The sequence below is a fragment of the Gadus chalcogrammus genome, chromosome 16 (genome assembly GCF_026213295.1).
Source record: "Gadus chalcogrammus isolate NIFS_2021 chromosome 16, NIFS_Gcha_1.0, whole genome shotgun sequence".
Lineage (NCBI taxonomy): Eukaryota > Metazoa > Chordata > Actinopteri > Gadiformes > Gadidae > Gadus > Gadus chalcogrammus.
In genome coordinates this window covers 398247-423883 of record NC_079427.1, presented here as the reverse complement: position 1 = coordinate 423883, position 25637 = coordinate 398247, and the positions used below count along the sequence as shown (strand labels likewise).

The window sequence follows — 25637 nt, the reverse complement described above, 5'->3', positions numbered from 1 at the left end:
AACCTTCAGTACGTTTAGAGTACATTAAGACAAACATAGGCCAGGATTTCACACATCTTGCACACATTCAGAGCGTAACTCAATCAGGCTTGATTCTCTTTCTAATCACAGGATTCACACCAAGGCTGTAAATCCTCCCACGTTTGAATGCATTTAATGAAACACGACAGATGTGAACGCACCCTAAGAATCCGGTCCTTTCTCAGAGGAAAGGCTGCCTGGCTCACGTCTCACTAGGGCCCCTCGCTTGTGATTGGTCACGGAACGGAGTGATGAGGAATTAAAGGCTGGAAATGACAGAGGGATCGCATTGCCTCTGGATGACTGAGTTAGTAATTTGCGTCAAAAGTTTGTAGAGTGATGGATGGTAAAGGTGAATGACATATTTCTTAATTTGCCGCAATTTCCTGCCCCTAAAAACCCACCCGCTGTTAAACTAGTCTTTCTCCCAGTGATGCAATGGAACATTTGAGGGTCTATTTCCATAAGTACCCAAGTCCACACAACAGCCCCCCTCGCTGAAACATAAACACAGCGGAGTACTGGCAGCAAAATGCAGACAGATTCAACTCTGGGTATTGGTGCTGGTCCCATACGGTCATACTCAGCCTATCAGACGCAGCGCTCCATACGCTCATACTCAGCCTATCAGGCGCAGCGCTCCATACGCTCATACTCAGCCTATCAGGGGCTGAACACCAAGGAGCAGCACTCCATACGCTCATACTCAGCCTATCAGACGCAGCGCTCCATACGCTCATACTCAGCCTATCAGACGCAGCGCTCCATACGCTCATACTCAGCCTATCAGGCGCAGCGCTCCATACGCTCATACTCAGCCTATCAGGGGCTGAACACCAAGGAGCAGCGCTCCATACGCTCATACTCAGCCTATCAGGGGCTGAACACCAAGGAGCAGCACTCCATACGCTCATACTCAGCCTATCAGGGGCTGAACACCAAGGGGCAGCGCTCCATACGCTCATACTCAGCCTATCAGGCGCAGCGCTCCATACGCTCATACTCAGCCTATCAGGGGCTGAACACCAAGGAGCAGCGCTCCATACGCTCATACTCAGCCTATCAGACGCAGCGCTCCATACGCTCATACTCAGCCTATCAGGGGCTAAACACCAAGGAGCAGCGCCCCAAACGCTCATACTCAGCCTATCAGGGGCAGCGCCCCAAACGATCATACTCAGCCTATCAGACGCAGCGCTCCATACGGTCATACTCAGCCTATCAGGGGCTGAACACCAAGGAGCAGCGCTCCATACGCTCATACTCAGCCTATCAGGGGCTGAACACCAAGGAGCAGCGCTCCATACGCTCATACTCAGCCTATCAGACGCAGCGCTCCATACGCTCATACTCAGCCTATCAGGGGCTGAACACCAAGGAGCAGCGCTCCATACGGTCATACTCAGCCTATCAGGCGCAGCGCTCCATACGCTCATACTCAGCCTATCAGACGCAGCGCTCCATACGCTCATACTCAGCCTATCAGACGCAGCGCTCCATACGCTCATACTCAGCCTATCAGGCGCAGCGCTCCATACGGTCATACTCAGCCTATCAGGCGCAGCGCTCCATACGGTCATACTCAGCCTATCAGGGGCTGAACACCAAGGCGCAGCGCTCCATACGGTCATACTCAGCCTATCAGGCGCAGCACTCCATACACTCATACTCGGCCTATCAGGCGCAGTGCTCCATACGCTCATACTCAGCCTATCAGGCGCAGCGCCCCATACGGTCATACTCAGCCTATCAGGCGCAGCGCCCCATACGGTCATACTCAGCCTATCAGGCGCAGTGCTCCATACGGTCATACTCAGCCTATCAGGCGCAGCGCCCCATACGGTCATACTCAGCCTATCAGGAGCAGCGCTCCATACGGTCATACTCTAGTATTTGGTGGTTCAGTGGAACCCGTTCTGCAGGGTCAGGGTCTGGTTCCCCACAGGCTGGTTCTGCCCAGTCTGTAAGAGGGCTGGTAGGATGGGACAGTAACACCACTGTCTCAGGGACTGTTTGTACTGCCCCCCCCTCCCCCCACCCTTACGGTCCCTGTAGCCGGGCCTCTCTCTGCCTTTATAAACACGCACACACGTCTGCACGCGCGTGTGACCCTGCATCATGAAGAGTGATGTAGGCAGGCCGGCCCCAGAGGCTGTGACGTGGCGCGGTGGAAACCCTGGACCTCACCGCCTCGCCCGCAAGTCAGCTGAGACACTGGGCTGACATCACAGCCACTTGTGGAAAGACACAGTAACATGCTAAGCTGCTTCTGTCCCATGCCCGCAAGCTGCTTTTAGACCTGCTGTGTGGGTACATTTCCACTGGGAGTTAACTGGCTTTGGTCCCTCTCCCTCCCTTTCCTATCACTCTCTCTCAGCTCCTAGTGTCTTGCCTAACTCTATCCCTTATTCACTCCCTCTCTGGTTGTGTCTATGAACACTCTCCCCCTCACCCTCTATCTCTCCCCCTATCTCTCTCTACAACGAAGCACCAGGGCTGCCTTGACGGCCCCGTCGTTGTTTAGCCCTGCGGTCAGTGGGCCGCTGCTCTCCATTCTGCTTAGTCATCCTTGTGCTAAACCGGCCGTATAAACAGGCCAGGCTAACTAAATAGTTGGCCAGTGGGGGGAGGGGTTAAGGTGAGTTCAGCCATTTGCAGTTCCTCCCCGGTGGCTGTAAATGCGTTCTCTGTGAGGGCCCCGCTGGCGTGTAGACGTGGCAGGGGGCCAGGGCCCAACAGTTTATGTGCATTGAGGGATATTTACAGTAGCAATGCTTCTAGGTGTTGGAAAAGTACATCTCTGACAACTCTGGGCCTGGTAGCGTTCCAAAACCGGACCCTTTGCAGCCTGTATCTGATCACTGGCTCTTCAGTGCACTGAAGGTTTCTCTCTGCATCACACGTCCAGAGCTCAATGAATAAGTGAAACTATTCAATGTGGTATCCTAGGAACAACCAAAAAACAACCCAAAGTAACAACCTGCTCACCAACGCATCCACTGGTTCTGAGCGGCATGGTTCATCCGCGTGGTCCAACATCTGCAGTCAACGTCCCCACACACACACACACCGAGACCTGGGAGGAGAACACTCAGGCCCCCTAGTGCTCACTCTGAGACACAGCACAAGGCGCTGGTGTTACTGGTGAATGTAGTTTACGCCTTGTTCACACTGCATGAGTCCGTCGACGGATGACCTAGGGCGTGTCTGATGTATAGTTGACTAGTCTTTGTAGATGCATACTGCAGTCAATCAAATCGCTTCCCTCTAAAAAGCCGATGTGTGGATATAAATACAAAAGATGACACAAACAACAGGTGACTAAAAACAATCCTATCATTCCAAATTTCTTTAAAAAAATATAACGGCCAGACTTTTCCTGCTTCTTCCTGCTTGTTATTGCACAATGGATCCCGCAGACGCGTATGTGTATTTGCATAACCGCAATCTGATTTCCGATGGATCCGGCGCTGCTTGAAAAGTTGTACATTTCTCAACTTATTGACGCAGGCCAAGGAGCCGAATGGACGGACGGACCCACAATGCATTTCATGAGCGCCACTAACTGGTTGCAATAAATAAGAATCAAACTAATGAAATGAGCTGCATGCCCGGTGTGAAGCATGGTCCCCTGACCTCTCACAGGCCTGAACACCATCTGTTCCCACACGCACAGACACGCAGACACAAGCACTGACACAAGCACACCCCCCGGTCTCTGCTGCAGAGTCTGGCAGAGGGCCTCCCCAGGACGGATACGGGCGTCCTCCTCTGCCAGGCTCGTTCTCATTCTGATGGGCTGATGTTCTGCCCCTCTGACACCGTCAGACATAAGAGGGATTCTTTATTGAGCACGGCTTCAAAAGAGTCACCCAACGCCCGCGGGTTTTGTGTATTTATTTTCCTGCTTGTTTCATTTGTAAAGAAAGATCCCAAAACGGGACAGGCTGAAGGGCCAAACACGTGTGAGAGAGTGTACAGTATCAGACCGTGTGCCCAGCAGAGCCCTGGGCAGGGCTGATGGCGGCCCAGAGGTCATCAGGTGCATTGGAGAGCTGCCCTGCTCGGGATAGGGATTTGTTACGCATAGTTTAAAGGTGTGTGCGTGCGTGTGTGTGTGCGTTCCTTTCCGGCTGAATTATTGTCACTATGATAACAGGGTACATTTATACATTTAGATTACCTCCATCAATTGTTTACTCCCCATTGTAGGAATCCTAAAAGTGCACTCTGCACTCCGTCCATTCCGTTCTCCAATCCTAGATAATTCAGGTTTTTGCTCTGTGTCACTTATCGTTAAGACTAAAATGTTCCAAGATGGCCTTGCCTCCTCTTTGGGGCATGAGTCATGTCTGCCCCCCTGGGCTCGCTGTGTACGCAGTGATGCTGAACGGCCTGTAGGGCGGCCGTAAGGTGGCCCGTAAAATATACTCTAATCTGCCCTTGGCAGTCGTCAGTCACACTGTCATACTGTCATACAATCAGTCATACTGTCATACTATCGGTCATACTGTCATACTATCGGTCATACTGTCATACTATCGGTCATACTGTCATACTGTCATACTATCGGTCATACTGTCATACTATTGGTCATACTGTCATACAATCAGTCATACTGTCATACAATCGGTCATACTGTCATACTATCGGTCATACTGTCATACAATCGGTCATACTGTCATACTATCGGTCATACTGTCATACTATCGGTCATACTGTCATACTATCGGTCATACTGTCATACTATCGGTCATACTGTCATACAATCGGTCATACTGTCATACTATCGGTCATACTGTCATACAATCGGTCATACTGTCATACTATCGGTCATACTGTCATACTATCGGTCATACTGTCATACTATCGGTCATACTGTCATACAATCGGTCATACTGTCATACTATTGGTCATACTGTCATACAATCGGTCATACTGTCATACAATCGGTCATACTGTCATACTATCGGTCATACTGTCATACTGTCATACTATCGGTCATACTGTCATACTATCGGTCATACTGTCATACTATCGGTCATACTGTCATACTGTCATACTATCGGTCATACTGTCATACTATCGGTCATACTGTCATACTATTGGTCATACTGTCATACTATTGGTCATACTGTCGGTCATACTGTCACACTGTCGGTCATACTGTCATACTGTCGGTCATACTGTCATACTGTCGGTCATACTGTCGGTCATACTGTCGGTCATACTGTCGGTCATACTGTCATACTGTCGGTCATACTGTCATACTGTCGCTCATACTGTCATACTGTCGGTCATACTGTCGGTCATAGTGTCATACTGTCGGTCATACTGTCATACTGTCGGTCATACTGTCGCTCATACTGTCATACTGTCGGTCATACTGTCGGTCATACTGTCATACTGTCGGTCATACTGTCATACTGTCGGTCACACGGTCATACTGTCGGCCATATGGTCATACTGTCGGTCATATGGTCATACTTTCGGTCATACTGTCGGTCATACGGTCATACAGAAGGACCCCGTCCTGGTTGCTTGCTACAATATGTATTATTGTTATCCTCCTCGATGGTTGGACCTGTGATTGGTGTAAGGTGTGCCTCTCGTACTACTCAGTGCTTAACCAGGAGTCCTTTACTAATGCACTGTTGCCTCCTGATCCCTGTAGGAACTGAAAGATCTGACTCAGCGAAACGAATGCCTGGATCTTAAAGGTGAGTGCGCAACACACTAATATGTGACATTCTGGGATTGAAATGGATAATCACCAACAACACATTGTGTTACACTGCTGAGGTGTGTGTGTGTGTTCCAGGTGAGAAGCTGGACTACAAGGCCTGCGAGTCCCTTGAAGAGGTGTTGAAGAGGGTGCAGTTCAAGTTGGTGGACCTTGAGCAGACGAACCTGGATGAAGATGTGAGGGAAACGCTTACTCATTCCACCTTCATCCAGTTTCTATTTGTGTTTCTCTGCGTTGCCTCAGACCTTGTGCGACCGGATGTTGTAGGGGTTCATTATGGCGGTTCACAACTTCACATCACTCGCATGCCTTTGTATGTGAACAGCATCAGGCACACAGACGCACACACGCACACTTTGAAGACTAGGCTGGAAGGAAGACCAAGCCACAGACTGCATCCTGTCCCGCATGGCTCAGGATATACACAAACAGCTTTGAGGGTTGTAAACCTAACCACCTCGACATTCAAATACTTCCTCAAACAACAACCGTTAACGCTCTGAACCCCAACCCCAACGCACCAGAGAGACGTTAACACACTCCCTGGCCCCCCTCCAACACTCACTCTAAAGGCTCGACGACAGGGGGTTAATATTAATAGAATAATAATAATAATATCAAACATAATGATCAATCTATTTCTTTAATCTCTAGCTGTAAATAGGGTCAGGGTTAACCCTAACCCTATTTCTTTAATCTCTTTAGCTGTATAATACTGACTAAATGCTTGGCGCTCCTGGCCCTGCCCTCTGGAGGAGTAGTGTGTTGCACTCCTCATTCTCCAAGGAGGGTACCCTCACGTCCATCAGAGAGGGTTAGGGTTAAGGAGGGTACCCTCACGTCCATCAGAGAGGGTTAAGGAGGGTACCCTCACGTCCATCAGAGAGGGTTAGGGTTAAGGAGGTTACCCTCACGTCCATCAGAGAGGGTTAGGGTTAAGGAGGTTACCCTCACATCCATCAGAGAGGGTTAAGGAGGTTACCCTCACGTCCATCAAAGAGGGTTAGGGTTAAGGAGGGTACCCTCACGTCCATCAGAGAGGGTTAGGGTTAAGGAGGTTACCCTCACGTCCATCAGAGAGGGTTAAGGAGGTTACCCTCACGTCCATCAGAGAGGGTTAGGGTTAAGGAGGTTACCCTCACGTCCATCAGAGAGGGTTAGGGTTAAGGAGGTTACCCTCACGTCCATCAGAGAGGGTTAGGGTTAAGGAGGGTACCCTCACGTCCATCAGAGAGGGTTAGGGTTAAGGAGGTTACCCTCACGTCCATCAGAGAGGGTTAGGGTTAAGGAGGGTACCCTCACGTCCATCAGAGAGGGTTAGGGTTAAGGAGGTTACCCTCACGTCCATCAGAGAGGGTTAGGGTTAAGGAGGGTACCCTCACGTCCATCAGAGAGGGTTAAGGTTAAGGAGGGTACCCTCACGTCCATCAGAGAGGGTTAAGGAGGGTACCCTCACGTCCATCAGAGAGGGTTAGGGTTAAGGAGGTTACCCTCACGTCCATCAGAGAGGGTTAGGGTTAAGGAGGTTACCCTCACGTCCATCAGAGAGGGTTAAGGAGGGTACCCTCACGTCCATCAGAGAGGGTTAGGGTTAAGGAGGTTACCCTCACGTCCATCAGAGAGGGTTAAGGAGGTTACCCTCACGTCCATCAGAGAGGGTTAGGGTTAAGGAGGTTACCCTCACGTCCATCAGAGAGGGTTAAGGAGGGTACCCTCACGTCCATCAGAGAGGGTTAGGGTTAAGGAGGGTACCCTCACGTCCATCAGAGAGGGTTAGGGTTAAGGAGGTTACCCTCACGTCCATCAGAGAGGGTTAGGGTTAAGGAGGGTACCCTCACGTCCATCAGAGAGGGTTAAGGAGGGTACCCTCACGTCCATCAGAGAGGGTTAGGGTTAAGGAGGTTACCCTCACGTCCATCAGAGAGGGTTAGGGTTAAGGAGGTTACCCTCACGTCCATCAGAGACGCTCAAACGGATGGAGGAAGTTAGGAAGTTCCACAAAATGGTGTCTGGATATGGTCATGAAGTGACTAGTGAATGTTTACTCTCATCTCAATCTCATTGGCTCCTCCGATTGGCTGATGTCATTGTAGCCTGCCATTAGCTCCTCCCATTGCATGGTCTCATTAGCTCCTCCCATTGTATGGTCTCATTAGCTCCTCCCATTGCATGCTCTCATTAGCTCCTCCCATTGTATGTCCTCACTGGCTCCTCCCATTGGGTGCTGCTATCGATAAGTCATGCTGAAGTGCTCCTCTCGTCATCCCCTCTGCCTCCCAGTTGAGGAAAGGTTATTCTGTACGTGTTGTCGCGGCCGTGATGGACATGCAGAGCAGCCCATCAAGTACGACTTTGTCCCCTCTTGGAAAAACAACCTTTACGACCGTGGTATTACATCATAGTTGACGGTGACGGACGTCTCTCCCACGGAACGTCCTTCAAACGCTGCCTACAAACAGACGGTGCAGTTTATAACCACGGCCTTCCTGCCATGTGGCACCATGGCGCAGTGTGGTGTCGAAGGACAGAGTCGGTCCGCTCTGCTGTGAAGGACCTTCTGAGGCCTCGTTAGCACTAATCTGGCTCACCTGCCCCCGCCCTGACTCCATAACTGTGTGTTCACACCAAACGCGAAATTTGTCGCCCGTTCGCGTTGTCGCCGTAGTTTTGTCGCGCCACACATCATAATCTGTCGCTGTGCAAGTTTTGTCTAATTTGTCACGCCACAACAAGATAACCACCATTGCATATCTTTACCTTTTGTGGAAGAGGGAGAGACGTCGGAGGACCCGACGCAGTATATTCATAGTATTGTAATGACCACGGAAGAGGCAGTGAATGAAGTATTGAATAGACAGAGATTCATTAGAGAGGCCTACCTAATAAACCGTTGGAACACACAAGACCGGAAACATAGCAACGCCGGTGAACAAACCCCGAGAAGCCCAATCCCTACGAGAGCTCCCCGCGCTACGGCCATCCGGAGGCGCACAGAGCTTTTGGCCGTGATATTATATATACAAATATTATAATATATACTTTTATAATATATATAGAGCTCCGGGAGTCGCAAACGGCAACATTCACTCTCTCCTCCATGCTGCCGTTCACCCCGGACTGCACTGCACTGAGTTTGACGGTTGAAAGCTGATTGGCTGTTACGTTACACATGTGACTCGGTGGCCAAGCTGTTGAACGCTGATTGTCTGTCATAACGCGAAATTCGCGTCGAAGTTGAAATATTACAACTCGAGCGAATTTGTCGCGCCACAAATCCTCGTGAACGCGCTCGCCTGTGCACAGCGAAAGTGTGGTGCGACAAATCAAAACTTGTCGCCGGTTTTCTCTCGCGAAAAATTTGCCCGATACGCGTCGATAGTTCACTTTGTATGGGCTCCTGTCGCCCCGTCGCGTTTGGTTTGAACGCACAGTAAGGCTCTGGAGCCTCTTGGAGGAGCTCTGCCCCGGCCGACTCATCCCTCCTTTACTACATTTATTATATCCTCCATCTTGTTTGGTCTTTGCCTGACTGTGCCAGGTGAACTCGTCCATGGGCTGTCTGTGCAGGACCTGACAGTCTGTTACCACGGCGACCAGCCCCGCTCTACACTGTCAACACGCTACGGCGCAGCACCGCCAACATCCTCCCAGCGAGGAGAAGAACGGGGCAGCGCTTTTTGAAGAGGATAGACCACCTTTAACGTGTGTGTGTGTGTGTGTGTGTGTGTGTGTGTGTGTGTGTGTGTGTGTGTGTGTGTGTGTGTGTGTGTGTGTGTGTGTGTGTGTGTGTGTGTGTGTGTGTGTGTGTGTGTGTGTGTGCACCAGGGGGCGTCGGCGCTGTTCGATATGATCGAGTACTACGAGTCGGCCACGCACCTCAATATCTCCTTCAACAAACACATCGGCACGCGGGGATGGCAGGCCGCCGCCCACATGATGAGGAAGGTGAGAGGTCACACTCACTCCCACCAAAGGTCAAGGTGAGAGGTCACACTCACTCCCACCAAAGGTCACTCACTCCCACCAAAGGTCAACGGCCGGGTTCACCAGATGAAGACTACAGAGCAGAGCCCAGGTGGCCCTCATCCTCGAGGTCCCATCAGTAGAGTGAGAGGTAGAGAACAAACAGGGTTTCTAGAGGAAGTAGCCCGTAGCGTAGGTGAGGAAGGGGGGGTTGGACGGGGAGACTCTTCCTCAGCTCTGAGCCAGTGCTGTAGCAGGTCACAATAGATGCCTTCAGGCCTTCACCACTCTGGACCCTGATGTCTGTGTCTACGGCCAGGGTCTAAGAGTATTTGTTCCTACTAGTTGATGTCAGTATATGCAAGGAACAGGGAGAGGCTCACTGGCTGAGCCAGTGAGCCGGTGTCTGAACCTGGAAGGCCTATGTGTCACACTAGCGTCTCTGTATTCACCGTCCTGCCTGCTATCATCGTCTCAAATTGATCCCATTCAAATAACTAGGCCAGCCAAATCTCCAAAAACATGGATCAAACCAAACATGAGCGTTTACCCAACACTGCGACCTGCTAGCATTTAGTCAGAGTAGAATCAAGCTCCTCAAACGATTTTGAGAGTGAGGGGGTGGTATTTGGTTCACCACTGGTCACACTGGGCACCAGAGGTACTGTGTCCCTATCCTGGTCCTCCTCTCAAGCTAGCATCAAGCTAGCTGAGCATCAAGATAGCATCAATCTAACTGAGCATCAAGCTAGCATCAAACTAGCTGAGCATCAAGCTAGCATTAAACTAGCTGAACATCAAGCTAGCATTAAGCTAGCTGAGCATCAAGCCAGCTGAGCATCAAGCTAGCTGATCATGTTATCTATTCGTCTATTAAACCTGCATACACCTCTGTTAAAGTTTAACTTGAATTGTATAAAAAGGAAATGTTTCCCTTCAAGTCTGAAAGATGTATTCTACCTAAATGGTGCTAAAGTCGATCTGCCAACATTGCGGTTTTCAGGGAGGGGGTCTGCTGGGTAAACGGCTCTCCCTCAGGGGAGGGTAGATCTGCTCACTGGTCAGAGGCCCCCGTCCTGTGGCTCCTCATCGTCATCATCCTCCTCTTCCCTCTGTCGCCCTAACCCTAACCCTTCAGACCAGCTCCCTCCAGTACCTGGACGCCCGCAACAGCCCCCTGCTGGACCACTCGGCCCCCTTCGTGGCCCGGGCCCTGAGGATCAGTGGCAGCCTGGTGGTCCTCCACCTGGAGAACGCAGGCCTCTCAGGACGGCCCCTCATGCTGCTGGGTGAGGCCCGGGGGGGGGGGGGAGAAGAGACGGAGACGGAGGGGGAGAGGTTAGCTAACCCTAACCCTAACGCCGGCTTGTCCGGACGCCCCCTAATGCTGCTGGGTGAGGCCCAGGGGGGGGTGGGGAAGAGGTTAGCTAACCCTAACCCTAACGCCAGCTTGTGGGGCTTGTGGGGGGACCTGAGACCGGGAGGGGGAGGGGGACGGGGCGACGGAGGGGGACCTGAGAGACCAGTTAGGGGGGAAGGGGGCAGACGTCCCTGGAGGTGGTGGATCCGTCCTCTAACCGTCTTGCTCTGGTCCAGCCACGGCGCTGAAGATGAACATGAACCTGCGGGAGCTATACCTGGCGGACAACAAGCTGAACGGCCTGCAGGACTCTGCGCAGCTGGGGAACCTGCTCAAGTTCAACTACAACATCCAGATCCTGGACCTGCGCAACAACCACATCCTGGACACGGGTGAGTGTCTGGGAGGTGACCCCCTCCCCGTGGAACGGCGGGGGGGCGGCGTGTTCACCCGGCGCTAGCTCATGTGTCTCCCCCCCTCCCCCCACAGGGCTGGCCTACGTCTGTGAGGGCCTGAAGGAGCAGAGGAAGGGCCTGGTCACCCTGGTGCTGTGGAACAACCAGCTCACGCACCACGGCATGGGCTACCTGGCAGCCGCTCTGGTACGTGACGGTGGACACGCCTGGTCTGAGTGGCTCGCCCAGTCTGAGTGGCTCGCCCAGTCTGAGTGGCTCTCCCGGTCTGAGTGGCACTCCCGGTCTGAGTGAAAACATGGCGTCTGTGACGCAGGTTCACGCGTCAAACTCGCCATGGCCGTCTCACTGGTCAGGACGTCCCCAACATGAGGTTCTCTTCTGCCCCCCAGCCGTGCACCCAGAGCCTGGAGACACTCAACCTGGGCCACAACTCCATCGGGAACGAGGGCGTCCACCAGCTGAAGGACGGCCTGATCTCCAACCGTTCGGTGCTGCGTCTGGGCCTGGCCTCCACCAAGCTCTCCTGTGAAGGTAGCTCCCCCCCCCGCTCCATACCCCTAACCCGGGTTAGTGTAGAGGGGGCAGTGTGGCTCAGGAGGTAGAGGGGCTCGGCTGGTAACCCTAACCCTAACCTAAGGAGGTAGAGGGGCTCGGCCGGTAACCCTATGGTTAACCCTAACTCATGTATTCCTTAACATGACATTGTTTTTTATTTAACCATAGCCAACAAACGTCATAAATCATATTAAGGTACAACTTATATGTGTTATACAGTATTAGTAATTACTCGATTAAGGACAATGAAGCCGTCTCACCTCAGGAAGTAAACAAAACGGTGGAAAGCGTGACATTTTTGTAAGATTGACATACATTTTGACAGCTTTAGTGTGTATATAAACCTATAAACACAAAAGAGGTAGTAATAATTATTAATTGTATTAATAATTAATTAATTCATTATATTTATATAGCGCTTTTCAATGAGCCAAAGACGCTTACAGAAGGGGGGGACCTAACTCACCACCACCAGTATGTAGCACCCACTTGGGTGATGCACGGCAGCCAATCTGCGCCAGAACGCTCACCACACACCAGCTTGAGGTGGAGAGTGAGGGAATTGATGAGTCAGCCAATTGTACCGGAGGATTATTAGGGGGCCAGATTGAATGAGCCTGGTTGGGCCAGGAGACTTAAATGTACTTGCAGAATATAACTGTGAACATTGGTAGTAGTGATGCTACACTATTGTCACACGCTCACAAACGTACACACACACACTTTCTCGTGCGTGCCCACATGCTCCCACTCTCTCTCACTTTCCCTCTCCCTAACTCACTCCTCCCTCCCTCCCTCTCACCCTCTCCCCCTCCCCCAGGCGCGGTGGCGGTGGCTGAGTTCATCGCTGAGAGCTCCCGGCTGCTGCGTCTGGACCTGCGGGAGAACGAAGTGAAGACGGGCGGCCTAATGGCTCTGTCCCTCGCCCTGAAGGTCAACACGTCCCTGCTGAGGCTAGACCTGGACCGCGAGCCCAAGAAGGAGACGGTAAGGCTCAGCCCTAACCCTAACCCTAACCCAAGAAGGAGACGGTAAGGCTCAGCCCTAACCCTAACCCAAGAAGGAGACGGTAAGGCTCAGCCCTAACCCTAACCCAAGAAGGAGACGGTACGGCTCAGCCCTAACCCAAGAAGGAGACGGTAAGGTTCAGCCCTAACCCTAACCCCCCCCCGGTGGTCTGACCCCGGGGGGGGGGGGCGGTTGTTTGACCCCGGGGGGGTGGTCGGTGGTCTGACCCCAGGGGGGGGGGGGGTCGGTGGTCTGACCCCAGGGGGGGGGGGGGGGGGGGGGGGGTCGGTGGTCTGACCCCAGGGGGGGTCGGTGGTCGGTGGTCTGACCCCAGGGGGGGGGGGGCGGTTGTCTGACTCCGGGGGGGTGGTCGGTGGTCTGACCCCAGGGGGGGGGGGGGGTCGGTGGTCTGACCCCAGGGGGGGGGGTCGGTGGTCTGACCCCAGGGGGGGGTCGGTGGTCTGACCCCGGGGGGGGGGTCGGTGGTCTGACCCCGGGGGGGGGGGGGTCGGTGGTCTGACCCCGGGGGGGGGGGGGGGGTCGGTGGTCTGACCCCGGGGGGGGGTCGGTGGTCTGACCCGGGGGGGGGGGGGGGGGGGGGGGGGGGGGTCGGTGGTCTGACCCGGGGGGGGGTGGGTGGTCTGACCCCGGGGGGGGGTGGGTGGTCTGACCCCAGGGGGGGGGGGGGGGGTGGGTGGGTGGTCTGACCCCGGGCTAACGGCTGTGGACCTGCTCTCCCTCCAGGTGAAGAGCTTCATCGAGACGCAGCGCGGCCTGCTGGCCGAGATCCAGAACGGCTGCAAGAGGAACTTCATCCTGGCCAAGGAGAAGGAGGAGACGGACCAGAAGATGAGGCAGTCCGCCTCCATGGCGGAGATCGCCACAGAGGACGGCCCCCCCACAGAGGAGGAGCCCTCGGACCCCGCCCTCCAGAAGGCGGGGCTCCAGAACCAGGGGGACGGCGAGGTCGGAGACGGCCAATCAGAGAAGAGCAGCCTCCTGTCAGAGTCGAGCGCTGGCCAATCGGAGTCGAACGTCGGCCCGGCAGAGACCTGCCCCGAGACGGAAGCCCCGCCCCTCTGCGAGGAGTCGGACTCGGACACAGAGGAGGAGGAGGAGGAGGAGGAGGAGGAGGTCCAGGCCGAAACCTCCTCCGGCTTCACCGAGACCGGCCCCCGGCCCCAGGCCACGCCCCCCCGCGGCGCCTCCCGCGTCCCGCCGCCCTCGCCGGCCGTCCCCAACGCCGGGAGGAGCGTCCTGTCGGCCATCACGGTGACGGAGTCCCCCCTGCACCGCGGGCCGCCCCCCTCCCCCGGCCGCCTCATCGCGGTCTCCAGCCCCGGGAGGGGCCACAAGGTCTTCATGGTGACCCGGGTAGAGAGCCCCCCCGACCAGCAGCAGGCCACGGGGGGCCACCAGAACAGCGGCAGCCGGTCCGGGTTCACCGCCCCGCCGTCTGCTGAGTCCGGCCCCGCAAAAGACGACCCCCGCAGCGAATCACAATCCACGGGCCTCACGGACCAGAACCTGCCCGTTGCCGTGGCTGCAGCGGACCCTGTGGCCCCCCCCACCCCCCCACTGATGCTCCCCGAGGGGCCTGAGGGGGCACCGGATCCCCGGGTCCCTGCGGAGGAACGGAACCAGCAGCTCAACCCGGACCTGTCTGCGGGGGCCCGCACTGTAGACCCTGAGGGCCCCCCAGCCAACCAGACTTCCTGCTTCCCCAGCACTCAGGCAGACCCAGGGGTGCCCCCCCAGACCCCCAGTGGACCCCAGACCCCCAGCGGACCCCAGACCCCCAGCGGACCTCAGACCCCCAGCGGACCCCAGACCCCCAGCGGACCCCAGACCCCCAGCGAACCCCAGACCCCCAGCGGACCCCAGACCCCCAGCGGACCCCAGACCCCCAGCGGACCTCAGACCCCCAGCGGACCCCAGACCCCCAGCGGACCCCAGACCCCCAGCGGACCCCAGACCCCCAGCGGACCCCAGACCCCCAGCGGACCCCAGACCCCCAGCGGACCCCAGACCCCCAGCGGACCCCAGACCCCCAGCGGACCCCAGACCCCCAGCGGACCCCAGACCCCCAGTGGACCCCAGACCCCCAGCGGACCCCAGACCCCCAGCGGACCCCAGACCCCCAGCGGACCCCAGTCCCCCCTGACCCCCAGTGGACCCCAGACCCCCCTGACCCCCAGTGGAGCCCAGACCCCCCTGACCCCCAGCGGACCCCAGACCCCCAGCGGACCCCAGACCCCCAGCGGACCCCAGACCCCCAGCGGACCCCAGACCCCCAGCGGACCCCAGACCCCCAGCGAACCCCAGACCCCCAGCGGACCCCACACCCCCAGCGGACCCCACACCCCCAGTGTACCCCTGACCCCCAGTGGACCCCTGACCCCCAGTGGACCACTGACCCCCAGTGGACCCCAGACCCCAAGTGTACCCCAGACCCCCCAGACCCCAAGTGGACCCCTGACCCCCAGTGGACCCCAGACCCCCCCCCAGACCACGTGGTCCGGCCCCCGAGAGCCAGCGGCCCCAGCAGCAGCGTGGGAGAGCAGCAAGGAGGGAGAGGAGGTACAGGGGGAGGATCCAGAGGATAAAATGGCCGCCGCCGAGCAGCATCAGGCAGTAGGGGGCGTGGGGACCCCCCAGGCAGGCATGCAGGAAGTGCCTGAGACTCTGAAGGAGGCGCAGTCGCCCAGCCCCCCAACAGGGGAAAGCCCGCCCCCGCCCCCATGGGAGGACCATCCTCTGAGCCCACTCCTGGACCTCACCCCCCAGGGGAGGGTTGCCGACCAGGGGGGGCAGGGGGCGGGGCCAGCAGCCCTCCCCAACGGGCTCAGGGCGGAGTTCGCCCTGCTGGAGGCTGAGGGCCCCAAGGCAGCCGGCTCTCTGCTGGAGGCTGAGGGCCCCAAGGCAACCGGCTCTCTGCTGGAGGCTGAGGGCCCCAAGGCAACCGGCTCTCTGCTGGAGGGTGAGGGCCCCAAGGCATCCGGCTCTCTGCTGGAGGCTGAGGGCCCCAAGGCAACCAGCTCTCTGCTGGAGGCTGAGGGCCCCAAGGCAGAAACCTGTCTGCTGGAGGCTGAGGGCCCCAAGGCAGAGACCTGTCTGCTGGAGGCTGAGGGCCCCAAGGCAGCCGGCTCTCTGCGGGAGGCTGAGGGCCCCAAGGCAACCGGCTCTCTGCTGGAGGCTGAGGGCCCCAAGGCAGAGACCTGTCTGCTGGAGGCTGAGGGCCCCAAGGCAGAGACCTCTCTGCTGGAGGCTGAGGGCCACAAGGCAACCGGCTCTCTGCTGGAGGCTGAGGGCCCCAAGGCAGAGACCTGTCTGCTGGAGGCTGAGGGCCCCAAGGCAGCCGGCAGTCTGCTGGAACACGGTGAGGCCCAAGGTTCACGTTCTGATGGAGCTCCTCCACCACTACACACGGCTTTAGGTCAAACGTTCTCTAAGACTATTGAACCAAAGGGACCAGAGACACAAGTCTGAACCGGCGTTAGTCTGAACCGACGTTAGTCTGAACCGCCGTTAGTCTGAACCGCCGTTAGTCTGAACCGACGTTAGTCTGAACCGCCGTTAGTCTGAACCGCCGTTAGTCTGAACCGCCGTTAGTCTGAACCGCCGTTAGTCTGAACCGCCGTTAGTCTGAACCGCCGTTAGTCTGAACCGACGTTAGTCTCAACCGATGTTTGTTTGTTCAATCTTAGTCGACACCAGGTGACTTAGATGCTACACAATTAAGTACTATGAATAAATATCGCATAGGTCTAGGTGAACTCTGAACAGGTTTTGAGAGTTTTGAGTCTTTTGCGGAAGCTGGTGAGCGACTCTGCGGTCCTGACATCGGCAGGGATCTCGTTCCACCACAGCGGTACCAAAACAGAGAAGAGTTGGGACTTTGATGATCGACCTTTGCTTGCTGTTAGCAATGGCGGTACCCGACTGAGGTAGCTTGAGTTGAGCGCCCGAGCTGCGGTGTGGTTTGACCAATGCTTGGAGGTAGGCAGGGCCAGTTCCATTGACCACCTTGTATGCCAGTACCATCATCTTGAATCTGCGAGTTACTACAGGAAGCCAGTGAAGTTCCTGGAAGAGGGGGGGGTCAAATGGGAGGACTTGGGTAGGTTGAACACGAGGCGCGCTGTAGCGTTCTGGATACGCTGCAAAGGTTTAATCTTGGAGGCAGGGTGTTCAGCCAGGAGCGAGTTGCAGTAGTCGCGGCAGGAGATGATGAGCGCTTCGACCAGGAGCTGAGCTGCTTTCCTCGTGAGGAAGGGTCGGATCCTGCGGATGTTGTAAAGGGCAAATCTGCAGGATCGGGCCACTGCGGTGATGTTTGCGGTGCAGCATAACTGAATGTCCAGTAACACACCAAGGTTTCTGGCAGTTAGAGAAGGAGATGCAGTAATGTTCTCGACAGTGACCAGTAAGTCCATGTGTGGGCAATCTTTCCCTGGCATTAGGAGTAGCACAGACTTGTTGAGGTTAAGCCTCAGGTGATTGACAGTCATCCAAGTGCTGATGTCTGCCAGACATTCCGCTTTCCGTGTTGCAATCAGGGTCAGAGTAAGGGAAATAGGAATAGCTGAGTGTCGTCAGCGTAGCAGTGATAGGAAAAACTGTGATGTGATGGTATAGAGGGAGAACAGAGGGGGTCCCAGTACAGAGCCTTGAGGGACACCAGTGTCAAGAGTGCAGGGTTATGACAAGGAGCCATTCCATGTTACCTGATGCGATTCTTCAGGTAGAATGTGAACCAGGATAGGGCAGATTCAGCAATGCCAAGTTCGGCGAGAATGGCAGGAGGATCTGGTGGTTCACGATGGCAAATGCCGCTGACAGGTTGAGGAGAATGAGGACAGATGAGAGGGACGAGGCTCTGGCTTTGGCATCTACCCTCCTCCCTCTGGAGGAGGGAAGAGAACATGGAAAATGTTCAAGGATTGCGCAGGTCTGGAGTGGAAGGGACAGAGAGGGAGTCCAAGGAGGAGGAGACAGGAGAGGGAGGCTAGAATAGTGTTGGAGACTTTCTCGTGGAGACTTGAGAGAATCGTTCGACAGAAGGTAGTGAAGACAGGAGAGTTGGGGCAAACGTAGAGGGAGGGATTTCAGGTTATGGCGGGTGGTGACAATGTGAGGAATACAGAGCTTGGAGGGGAAGGACTTCAAGGGGAGAGAAAAAGCAACAAAGTGATGGTCAGACACAGGGAGCGGGGTGACAGAGAGAGTGAGGTACCGCCGGACCTTGTGAATATCAGGTCAAGTTGGTTCCCGGCCCTGTGTGTGGGAGGAGAAGGGGAGAGTGTTATGTCAAAGGTGGCGAAAAAGGTTGTTTATTGAAGTGCAACTTCTCAGGCAAAATGTTGAAGTCGCCAAGGAGAACGAGCATCCATCTCATCGTATAAGTCGTGGAAGGGACCTGGAGGATGGTAGATCACCACAATGTAGAGCTTTATGGGAAGGGTGACAATAACAGAATGGAGGTCAAATGCAGATCTGGTCAAGTGTTCCAGTGGAAGGACCACTTGGGACCACTCACGAGATAATAATAATAATGGATTGAATTTATATAGCGCTTTTCTAGACATTCAAAGATGCTTCACAGTGAAGGGGGGAACCTCACTGACCACCACCAGTGTGCAGCACCCACTGGGGTGATGCACGGCAGCCAATCAGCGCCAGAACGCTCGAGCTTGAGGTGGAGAGTGAGGGAACTAATGAGTCGGCCAATTTTACAGGAGGATGACTATGGGTCCAGATTGAATGAGCCTGATTGAGCCAGGACACCGGGGAAACCCCTTCTCTTTGCGATAAGTGCCCTGCAATCTTTTATGACCTCAGTGAGTCAGGACCTTGGTTTTATGTCTCCTCCGAAGGACGGAAAGTGAGAGATGAGGAGTCCAGTCCCCCCTCCTCGCCCCGATGGTCTTAGGAGGTGTGAGAACGAGCAGGCGGTGGAGAGGGCAGCAAGAGTGGCACAGTTCTCTGGAGTGATCCAAGTCTAAGTCCAAATCTGTATGGCCTAGGAAGTGGAGTCATGAGGGAGGCCATAGGCCGAGATGGAGTCTGCCTTTTGACTGCTGATTGGCAGTTCCAGAGTCGTCCCAACACTTTGAGGTCAGTGTAGGTCGAGGGCGGTGGGTGCCACAGATGGGTTGCGCCGAGATGGGGATCTCGGGTGGCGTGTACTCCGGATGGGTATCCTGACGATGATTGAAATACGACAAACAGCTACAATAGGGGTGGCTTCCTTGGTCTTCCTCGAGGGACTCCCGCAGAGAGACTCCCTTAGTCTTTGTTTCCCTGGTCTTCGTTTTGAGGGTCCTGATGCTGCCTATTTAGCAATATAAATGTGGCATTAGTGGTGCTTTAAGGCCTTGGGCCCTATTTTAACATTCTGAAACGCAAGTGAGAAGCACCAAGCGCAAGTAGCTTTGTGGGCGGATCTATGGCGATGTCGCTAGTTTACCGGCGCGAAAAATGACTTGCGCCCGGCGCATATCTAATAACAGTTGGTCTGAAGTAGCCTCATTACCCGTAGGTGTGGTTTGGGCGTAACGTGCAATAAACCAATGAGAGTGCCAGCTAGCTCCCATCCCCTTTAAGAGCCATGAGCGCATTTGAATCTGACGAGTTGAAATTTTGCAGCGCGTCTGCAGTCTCCGATGAGACAGATGCACATGAATTACAAAATTCAAATGGCTCAGTTTTAGGCCAAATAATATGGCCTAATTCACACAGGGAATAAGGTTTTCTTCCACAACTTCAGAAATACTGAGTCCTTAAATAAATTTCGGCATATGATGTATGTTCGTATATGATCTAACATATGATATGCGGTAACTGTAGTTCTATTTAATGATATACACAATACATTATAAACATCGTTTATCAGTATTGTATGCATTATCGTTATCGACTTGTGTTCCTAATATGCATGTTTCCCCCCGTTAATATACATTGCCATGGACTATTATGCGTTACGAGTAGGCGTGCCCACGCGCACGCCTACTCGCACACACACACGCGCACACACACGCGCTCCAGCATTCATTCATTCTTCTTAACACTCACTCGCGGTAAAACAATGTTTTCTCACAATCCAATACTCATCAATCCTAAAAGTTATTGGCATGTACACGATGTCTGTGTCAAGAAAATATGTGTTTGTTGTACGGTGTTTGCAGATGCATTGATTTAAAAGTACAACTTATTACCGTGGTATCAGCTGTTCTTTCTCAAATAATTTACCAAGAATGTGTGGCTAGGTAGATGAGAGAAGCAAAGTGTATGCGCGAGGTGCACAAGCAAAAATATATGCATGCGCCCTTAAAATAGCATCTGACCAACGCGCCACTGACTTTAAACTAGGTATTTCCTTGTTTGTGGCGCAGGTGGTTTCTGAAACGGCAAGATAGCACCAGGGAACGTTTGCGCCAGAACACGCCTCCTCCTTTCGCCGAGCCGCCCCTTGGGGCGCAAGATCATTCCCTAATTTACCGACGCGTGGTGCAGGAGGGAAAAGAACGCTCTGTGCCAGTTGCAAACTAGCAACGACACATGCGCCAGTGATTAAGTCAATTGTGCCGGATGCAAGATAGGGGCCCTTGAGTCTGAGGACAGACTCTAAATGGATGCCTCTTCTAAATGGATGCCTCTTACCCCTTAACTGTCTGTGCACCCTCACTGCCAACAACACAACATCCATCTGCCAATGGATGTTGTGTTGTTGGCAGTGAGGGTGCACAGACAGTTAAGGGGTGTTGTGTTGTGCTGTGTTGTGTTGTTGTGATGTTGGCAGTGAGGACAGACAGTAAAGGGATGTTGTGTTGTTGTGATGTTGACAGTGAGGGTGAGGACAGACAGTGAACTGATGTTGTGTTGTTGTGATGCTGTGTTGTGATGTTGGCGGTGAGGACAGACTGTAAAGGGGTGTTGTGCTGTGTTGTACTGTGTTGTGATGCTGTGTTGTGATGTTGTGGTGTGTTGTGTTGTTGACAGCAGAGCTGAGCTGCGGGCCGGACGTGGAGACGCTGCTGCTGGACGCCAGCCTGGAGACGGAGCGGAGAGACGCGCCCTGAAGACCCCAGGTAACCCTAACCCTAACCAGGTCACCCTAACCAGGTCACCCTAACCCAGGTAATCCTACCCCTAACCACGTCACCCTAACCAGGTCATCCTAACCAGGTCACCCTAACCAGGTCACCCTAACCAGGTCACCCTAACCAGGTCACCCTAACCAGGAAACCCTAACCCAGGTAACCCTAACCCAGGTAACCCTACCCCTAACCAGGTCACCCTAACCAGGTCACCCTAACCCAGGTAATCCTACCCCTAACCACGTCACCCTAACCAGGTCATCCTAACCAGGTCACCCTAACCAGGTCACCCTAACCAGGTCACCCTAACCAGGTCACCCTAACCAGGTCACCCTAACCCAGGTCACCCTAACCCAGGTCACCCTAACCCAGGTCACCCTAACCCTAACCCTAGTACCACTGAGCTCCGGGCGCTCTGACATTAAGATAGCACCTAGCATGGTGTAGCGTCTTATCATAGCTGCCTCTGTTGTCTACGGGGAATGGGTTAACCTGGTGTTGGTTAGTGCTTGGCACTTGGTTCCATGAACATCCTTACTGTAGTGACAGCGATGTTATCAGATGTATCAGATCTATTCTAGATGGGGGTTAGGGTTAGCGATGTATGGTTATCAGATGTATCGGATGTATTCTAGATGGGGGTTAACCCCCCCTCCCTGTGTCTCTCTCTGGTCCTCAGGCTGCGTCGTGGGACCCCCTCCCGGTCTGCCTCCTCAGATGGTCGCCTCTCTCCGCCAGACCCTCTGCCGGCTGGAACACCGTACATAAAGATATGCCAACATGTTAAATAGACCAAAAAGATAGAGCATCTCAGACAGAAAGACTTTTGAAAACAACTCCACCATCACCACGCTTTGGCACCAGGCATCAGAGCTCCACCTGCCCCACACTACACCCCCCACTGAGCCCCAGGAGGAGGTGCTACCGTCGGGCGCTCTGCTCCATCGACGCCCCAGACCCCCACACCACAAGAGGGAGCTGATGACACTAACCAAAGACTACAGAATACAGCTCCCCCCCAGGCAACAGGTGTGGTATGGTGTGTACCCCACCCTGTCAGGCGCTCCCAGGAGCCAGGCGTCTTCCTCGCTGGGTTCCTCAGCCTGGGGGTCTCCAAGCTCACAGATCTGTTTGGTCCCCGAGGGAAAATGAGTTGAGAAAGTTGTTGAAAGTGTCCCTCTTGTGTTTGCTGTGTCTCTGCCCCGGCCCCCCCTACACTACTGTCCTCATTCTGATGAGTCGTGCTGTTAATGGAAGTCAAACTGTACGGCCTTCAAATCTGCCGACCAAATCCAATCGCAGACACCTTAACGTGGTCTCGCTTCACAGATGTCCTTCCCCCCCCCCCCCCCCCCCCCCCCCCACCTGCTCACAGCTGCGGGGGACACATAAGGCGTCTTGATACGAGTAGATTGTCCCCTGTTCCTTCCTTCCTGGCCTTCTTTATTCCGTCTTCCACTAGTAGCGTCCCCCCACGTGATTCATGTTGCCTTCACTTCATTCTTAGTTTGAATTTTATCCTGGCTTTTGTTTTGCTGCTTTGAGAAATCGATTGTTTTTGTATTTATTTTATAGATCTATAGATCTATCTTTATAGATCTACGAGCCTCTCTGTGTGGATTATTCCCTCCCTTCCCTTTTGTGTTTAATGTTATTTCTTTATTAAGGGTTTTTGCTTTAAGCGACTTGCCCCGTTGGTGTAAATGTCCTGTTGGATTAAGTGGTTGTTTCTCTTGATTGGGGAAAGGGTCTTGGTAATAAAGATATCTTCGGGTGAAGGGTTTACGTCAATGTTGGAATGATTGAACTGTTAAGACAACAAGCACGAAGAGCGTTGTTTTCAGGAGGGGCAGCACTTGCAGGCTCACACCCGACCAATGCTCACACCGACCACCGCTCACATCCCGCTTACACCCCGCTCACACCCCGCTCACACCCGACCACCGCTCACACCCCGCTCACACCCGACCACCGCTCACACCCCGCTCACACCCGACCAATGCTCACACCCCGCTCACACCCAGCTAACACCCCGCTCACACCCGACCACCGCTCACACCCCGCTCACACCCGACCACCGCTCACACCCCGCTCACACCCGACCAATGCTCACACCCCGCTCACACCAGACCAATGCTCACACCCCGCTCACACCCAGCTCACACCCCGCTCACACCCGACCACGCTCACACCCAGCTCACACCCAGCTCACACTCCCCTCACACCCCGCTCACACCCGACCACCGCTCACACCCGACCAATGCTCACACCCCGCTCACACCCGACCAATGCTCACACCCGACCACAGCTCACACCCGACCACCGCTCACACCCCGCTCACACCCGACCACCGCTCACACCCCGCTCACACCCCCGCTCCCACCCGACCACCGCTCACACCCCCGCTCACACCCACCCCGCTCTCACCACGGCTCCCACCCGACCACCGCTCACACCCCGCTCTCACCCCGCTCCCACCCGACCAGCGCTCAGTTCAAACGGGTCAGAGATGGACCGGCGGAGGAGGGGTCTGCTGGTCTACTGTAGACAGTCATCACTTCAGAGCAGAATCTGTGTGACTTGTTAAAGGTCAAGTCGTGTGTGTGAGGCAGCCTTTGTGGGGAAGCTCAGGCTATACTGCTCCCGTCTCACAAACCACGGCGTTAGAGCTCCAATCAGTCCCTTATTCCCTTTGTTTGAACCCCCCCGCCCCCCCCCCCCCCTCCCGTGTCTCCGGGTGTGAGTCTGGGACAACGTGCTGTGCTGCCCAGTCTGTTTGTAATGCTTTAATTTTAAAATATTTTTAATAATTTGTTAACTTAATCAAAATGTGCTGGTAATCACAAAGAAATGTAAAGGCAATTTTTTCTTCAAATAAATGCATGTAATGATGGATGATGCGTCTGAATGTTTGGACTTACTTCTGCGTTCTCATGTGAGAGAATGGTTGCCTGGTTAGATTAAAGTTTCTAAGAAGAGAAAATAATGATATGAAGAACTAAGAACACCAAATGGAGGTTGAGTTTGGTAAGCAACACATGGGAGCCTTAGAAGTTACACAAATATATATATATATTTATCCCTCCCCCAACAACATTCTATTAAATTAAAGCACATTATGTAACCGTTTCATTCTAATCTATGATTACATTTTCCCAGTTCAGTGCGGATGTTGAGGTCAGGGTTCACTAAGTCTGGTTCTTGAGAGAGCTGGCCCCTGGCTCTTCAGGGAGCTCGCCTCTAAAGGTGAAATACACGACTGAACCAAAAGGTTCACGTTCCACGACATGGCTGATTGGGCATTGGGTTCTTTCCCAGGGTGGGAGCCCTGCCCCCCATGCTACTGTAAGTCTCCTGGGAAGGAATTCCACACCTCCCTAATCCTCCCACCCCACCCTCAGACGAGAGGTGGGTGGAGAGGCCTCCAAAGATCTGATGGTTCTGATCAAACCTCAGCCGTACAGACAGAACCAAACCATGTTGATTCATGATTGTCTTTATTTGACTTTGTACGTTTACAATGTTCCCCTGTTCTTCAGTCGTTAGGAAATGAGTGACAGATGAAACCAGCCAATCGGTGATCAGCCAGGAGTCCTAATGAACCACTAGCATCGAACAGTCGGTCTTACGTTGCGTTCTCTGACAGAACCGAGCCAATCAGAGCGTTATTCTCGTGGGTCAGGTGTGATCTCGATTGGATAAAACAAAATTAAAAAAATTATTGTTTCGAAATCTGCACTGTTTTTATTCCAAATCATAAGAAAAATGTGATGACGTTGTTTTGTTTGGAGATGTAAATGTTTGTTGTGTTAGAGCCCTCAGACAGCAGCACATGCCCAGGAAGAGCAACAGCTGATGAATACAATATCTCCCCAAGGGGATGGTTTGCCTGAACAATGATCAATGAGCACTATTAGATGTTCGAACCAGCTTCAAAGTCAGCATCATTCGGTCCTGCATCGCCCCTCCTCCTGTTCTGTGAGTGTTTGTGTGTTCATTCTTGTGTACATTTGTCCCATGGCTTGTCAACTGAAGATGGTTAGTTCTATTAAATGATGGTCTTTCTGGTGCCTACAATTAAAAAGGATCTTAAAATACCCTCTCCATACTAATCTGTGTTCTGTTCTGTATGGTTTAAGATACAGCCTACTTCCATTCTATTGTCTCAAAATCATTAGATAGTGTGTTTTTATTTGAAGAAGTCGTTTGGCTGGGGTCAAGAATCCCATCCCGGATACCACTTGCTTTAATGTGTGGTACGCGGACCGCAGGTTCGATGCCCCTAGATCTCCGATCTCAGTAGGAAGCCCACAAAGTCAGGGTGTCATGCTGCTCTTCAGTCTTGAGCACACAACACTTCCTCCTCACGAGGAGTGTTGGGCCCTCACTTCCTCCTCACGAGGAGCGTTGGGCCCTCACTTCCTTCTCATGAGGAGGAAGTGAGGGCCCAACGCTCCTCATTTCCTTCT

The 25637-nt window shown here is 54.0% G+C and overlaps 1 protein-coding gene across 1 annotated transcript in view; it reads left to right on the top strand.

Annotated features, from left to right (window-relative positions):
* ppp1r37 (protein phosphatase 1, regulatory subunit 37) overlaps positions 1-22500 on the top strand; it is a 45378-nt gene extending 22878 nt beyond the window's left edge. The window contains exons 4-17 of the mRNA XM_056612318.1: positions 5696-5741; positions 5843-5943; positions 9593-9712; positions 10869-11019; positions 11327-11482; positions 11580-11692; positions 11896-12037; positions 12882-13048; positions 13814-14906; positions 15206-15266; positions 15385-15511; positions 15566-16448; positions 21071-21159; positions 21848-22500. Coding sequence (XP_056468293.1) covers positions 5696-5741; positions 5843-5943; positions 9593-9712; positions 10869-11019; positions 11327-11482; positions 11580-11692; positions 11896-12037; positions 12882-13048; positions 13814-14906; positions 15206-15266; positions 15385-15511; positions 15566-16448; positions 21071-21150 — 3240 coding nt within the window. The 3' untranslated portion in view covers positions 21151-21159; positions 21848-22500. The remainder of the gene's footprint in view (positions 1-5695; positions 5742-5842; positions 5944-9592; positions 9713-10868; positions 11020-11326; positions 11483-11579; positions 11693-11895; positions 12038-12881; positions 13049-13813; positions 14907-15205; positions 15267-15384; positions 15512-15565; positions 16449-21070; positions 21160-21847) is intronic.
* Positions 22501-25637: the final 3137 nt, after the last annotated feature.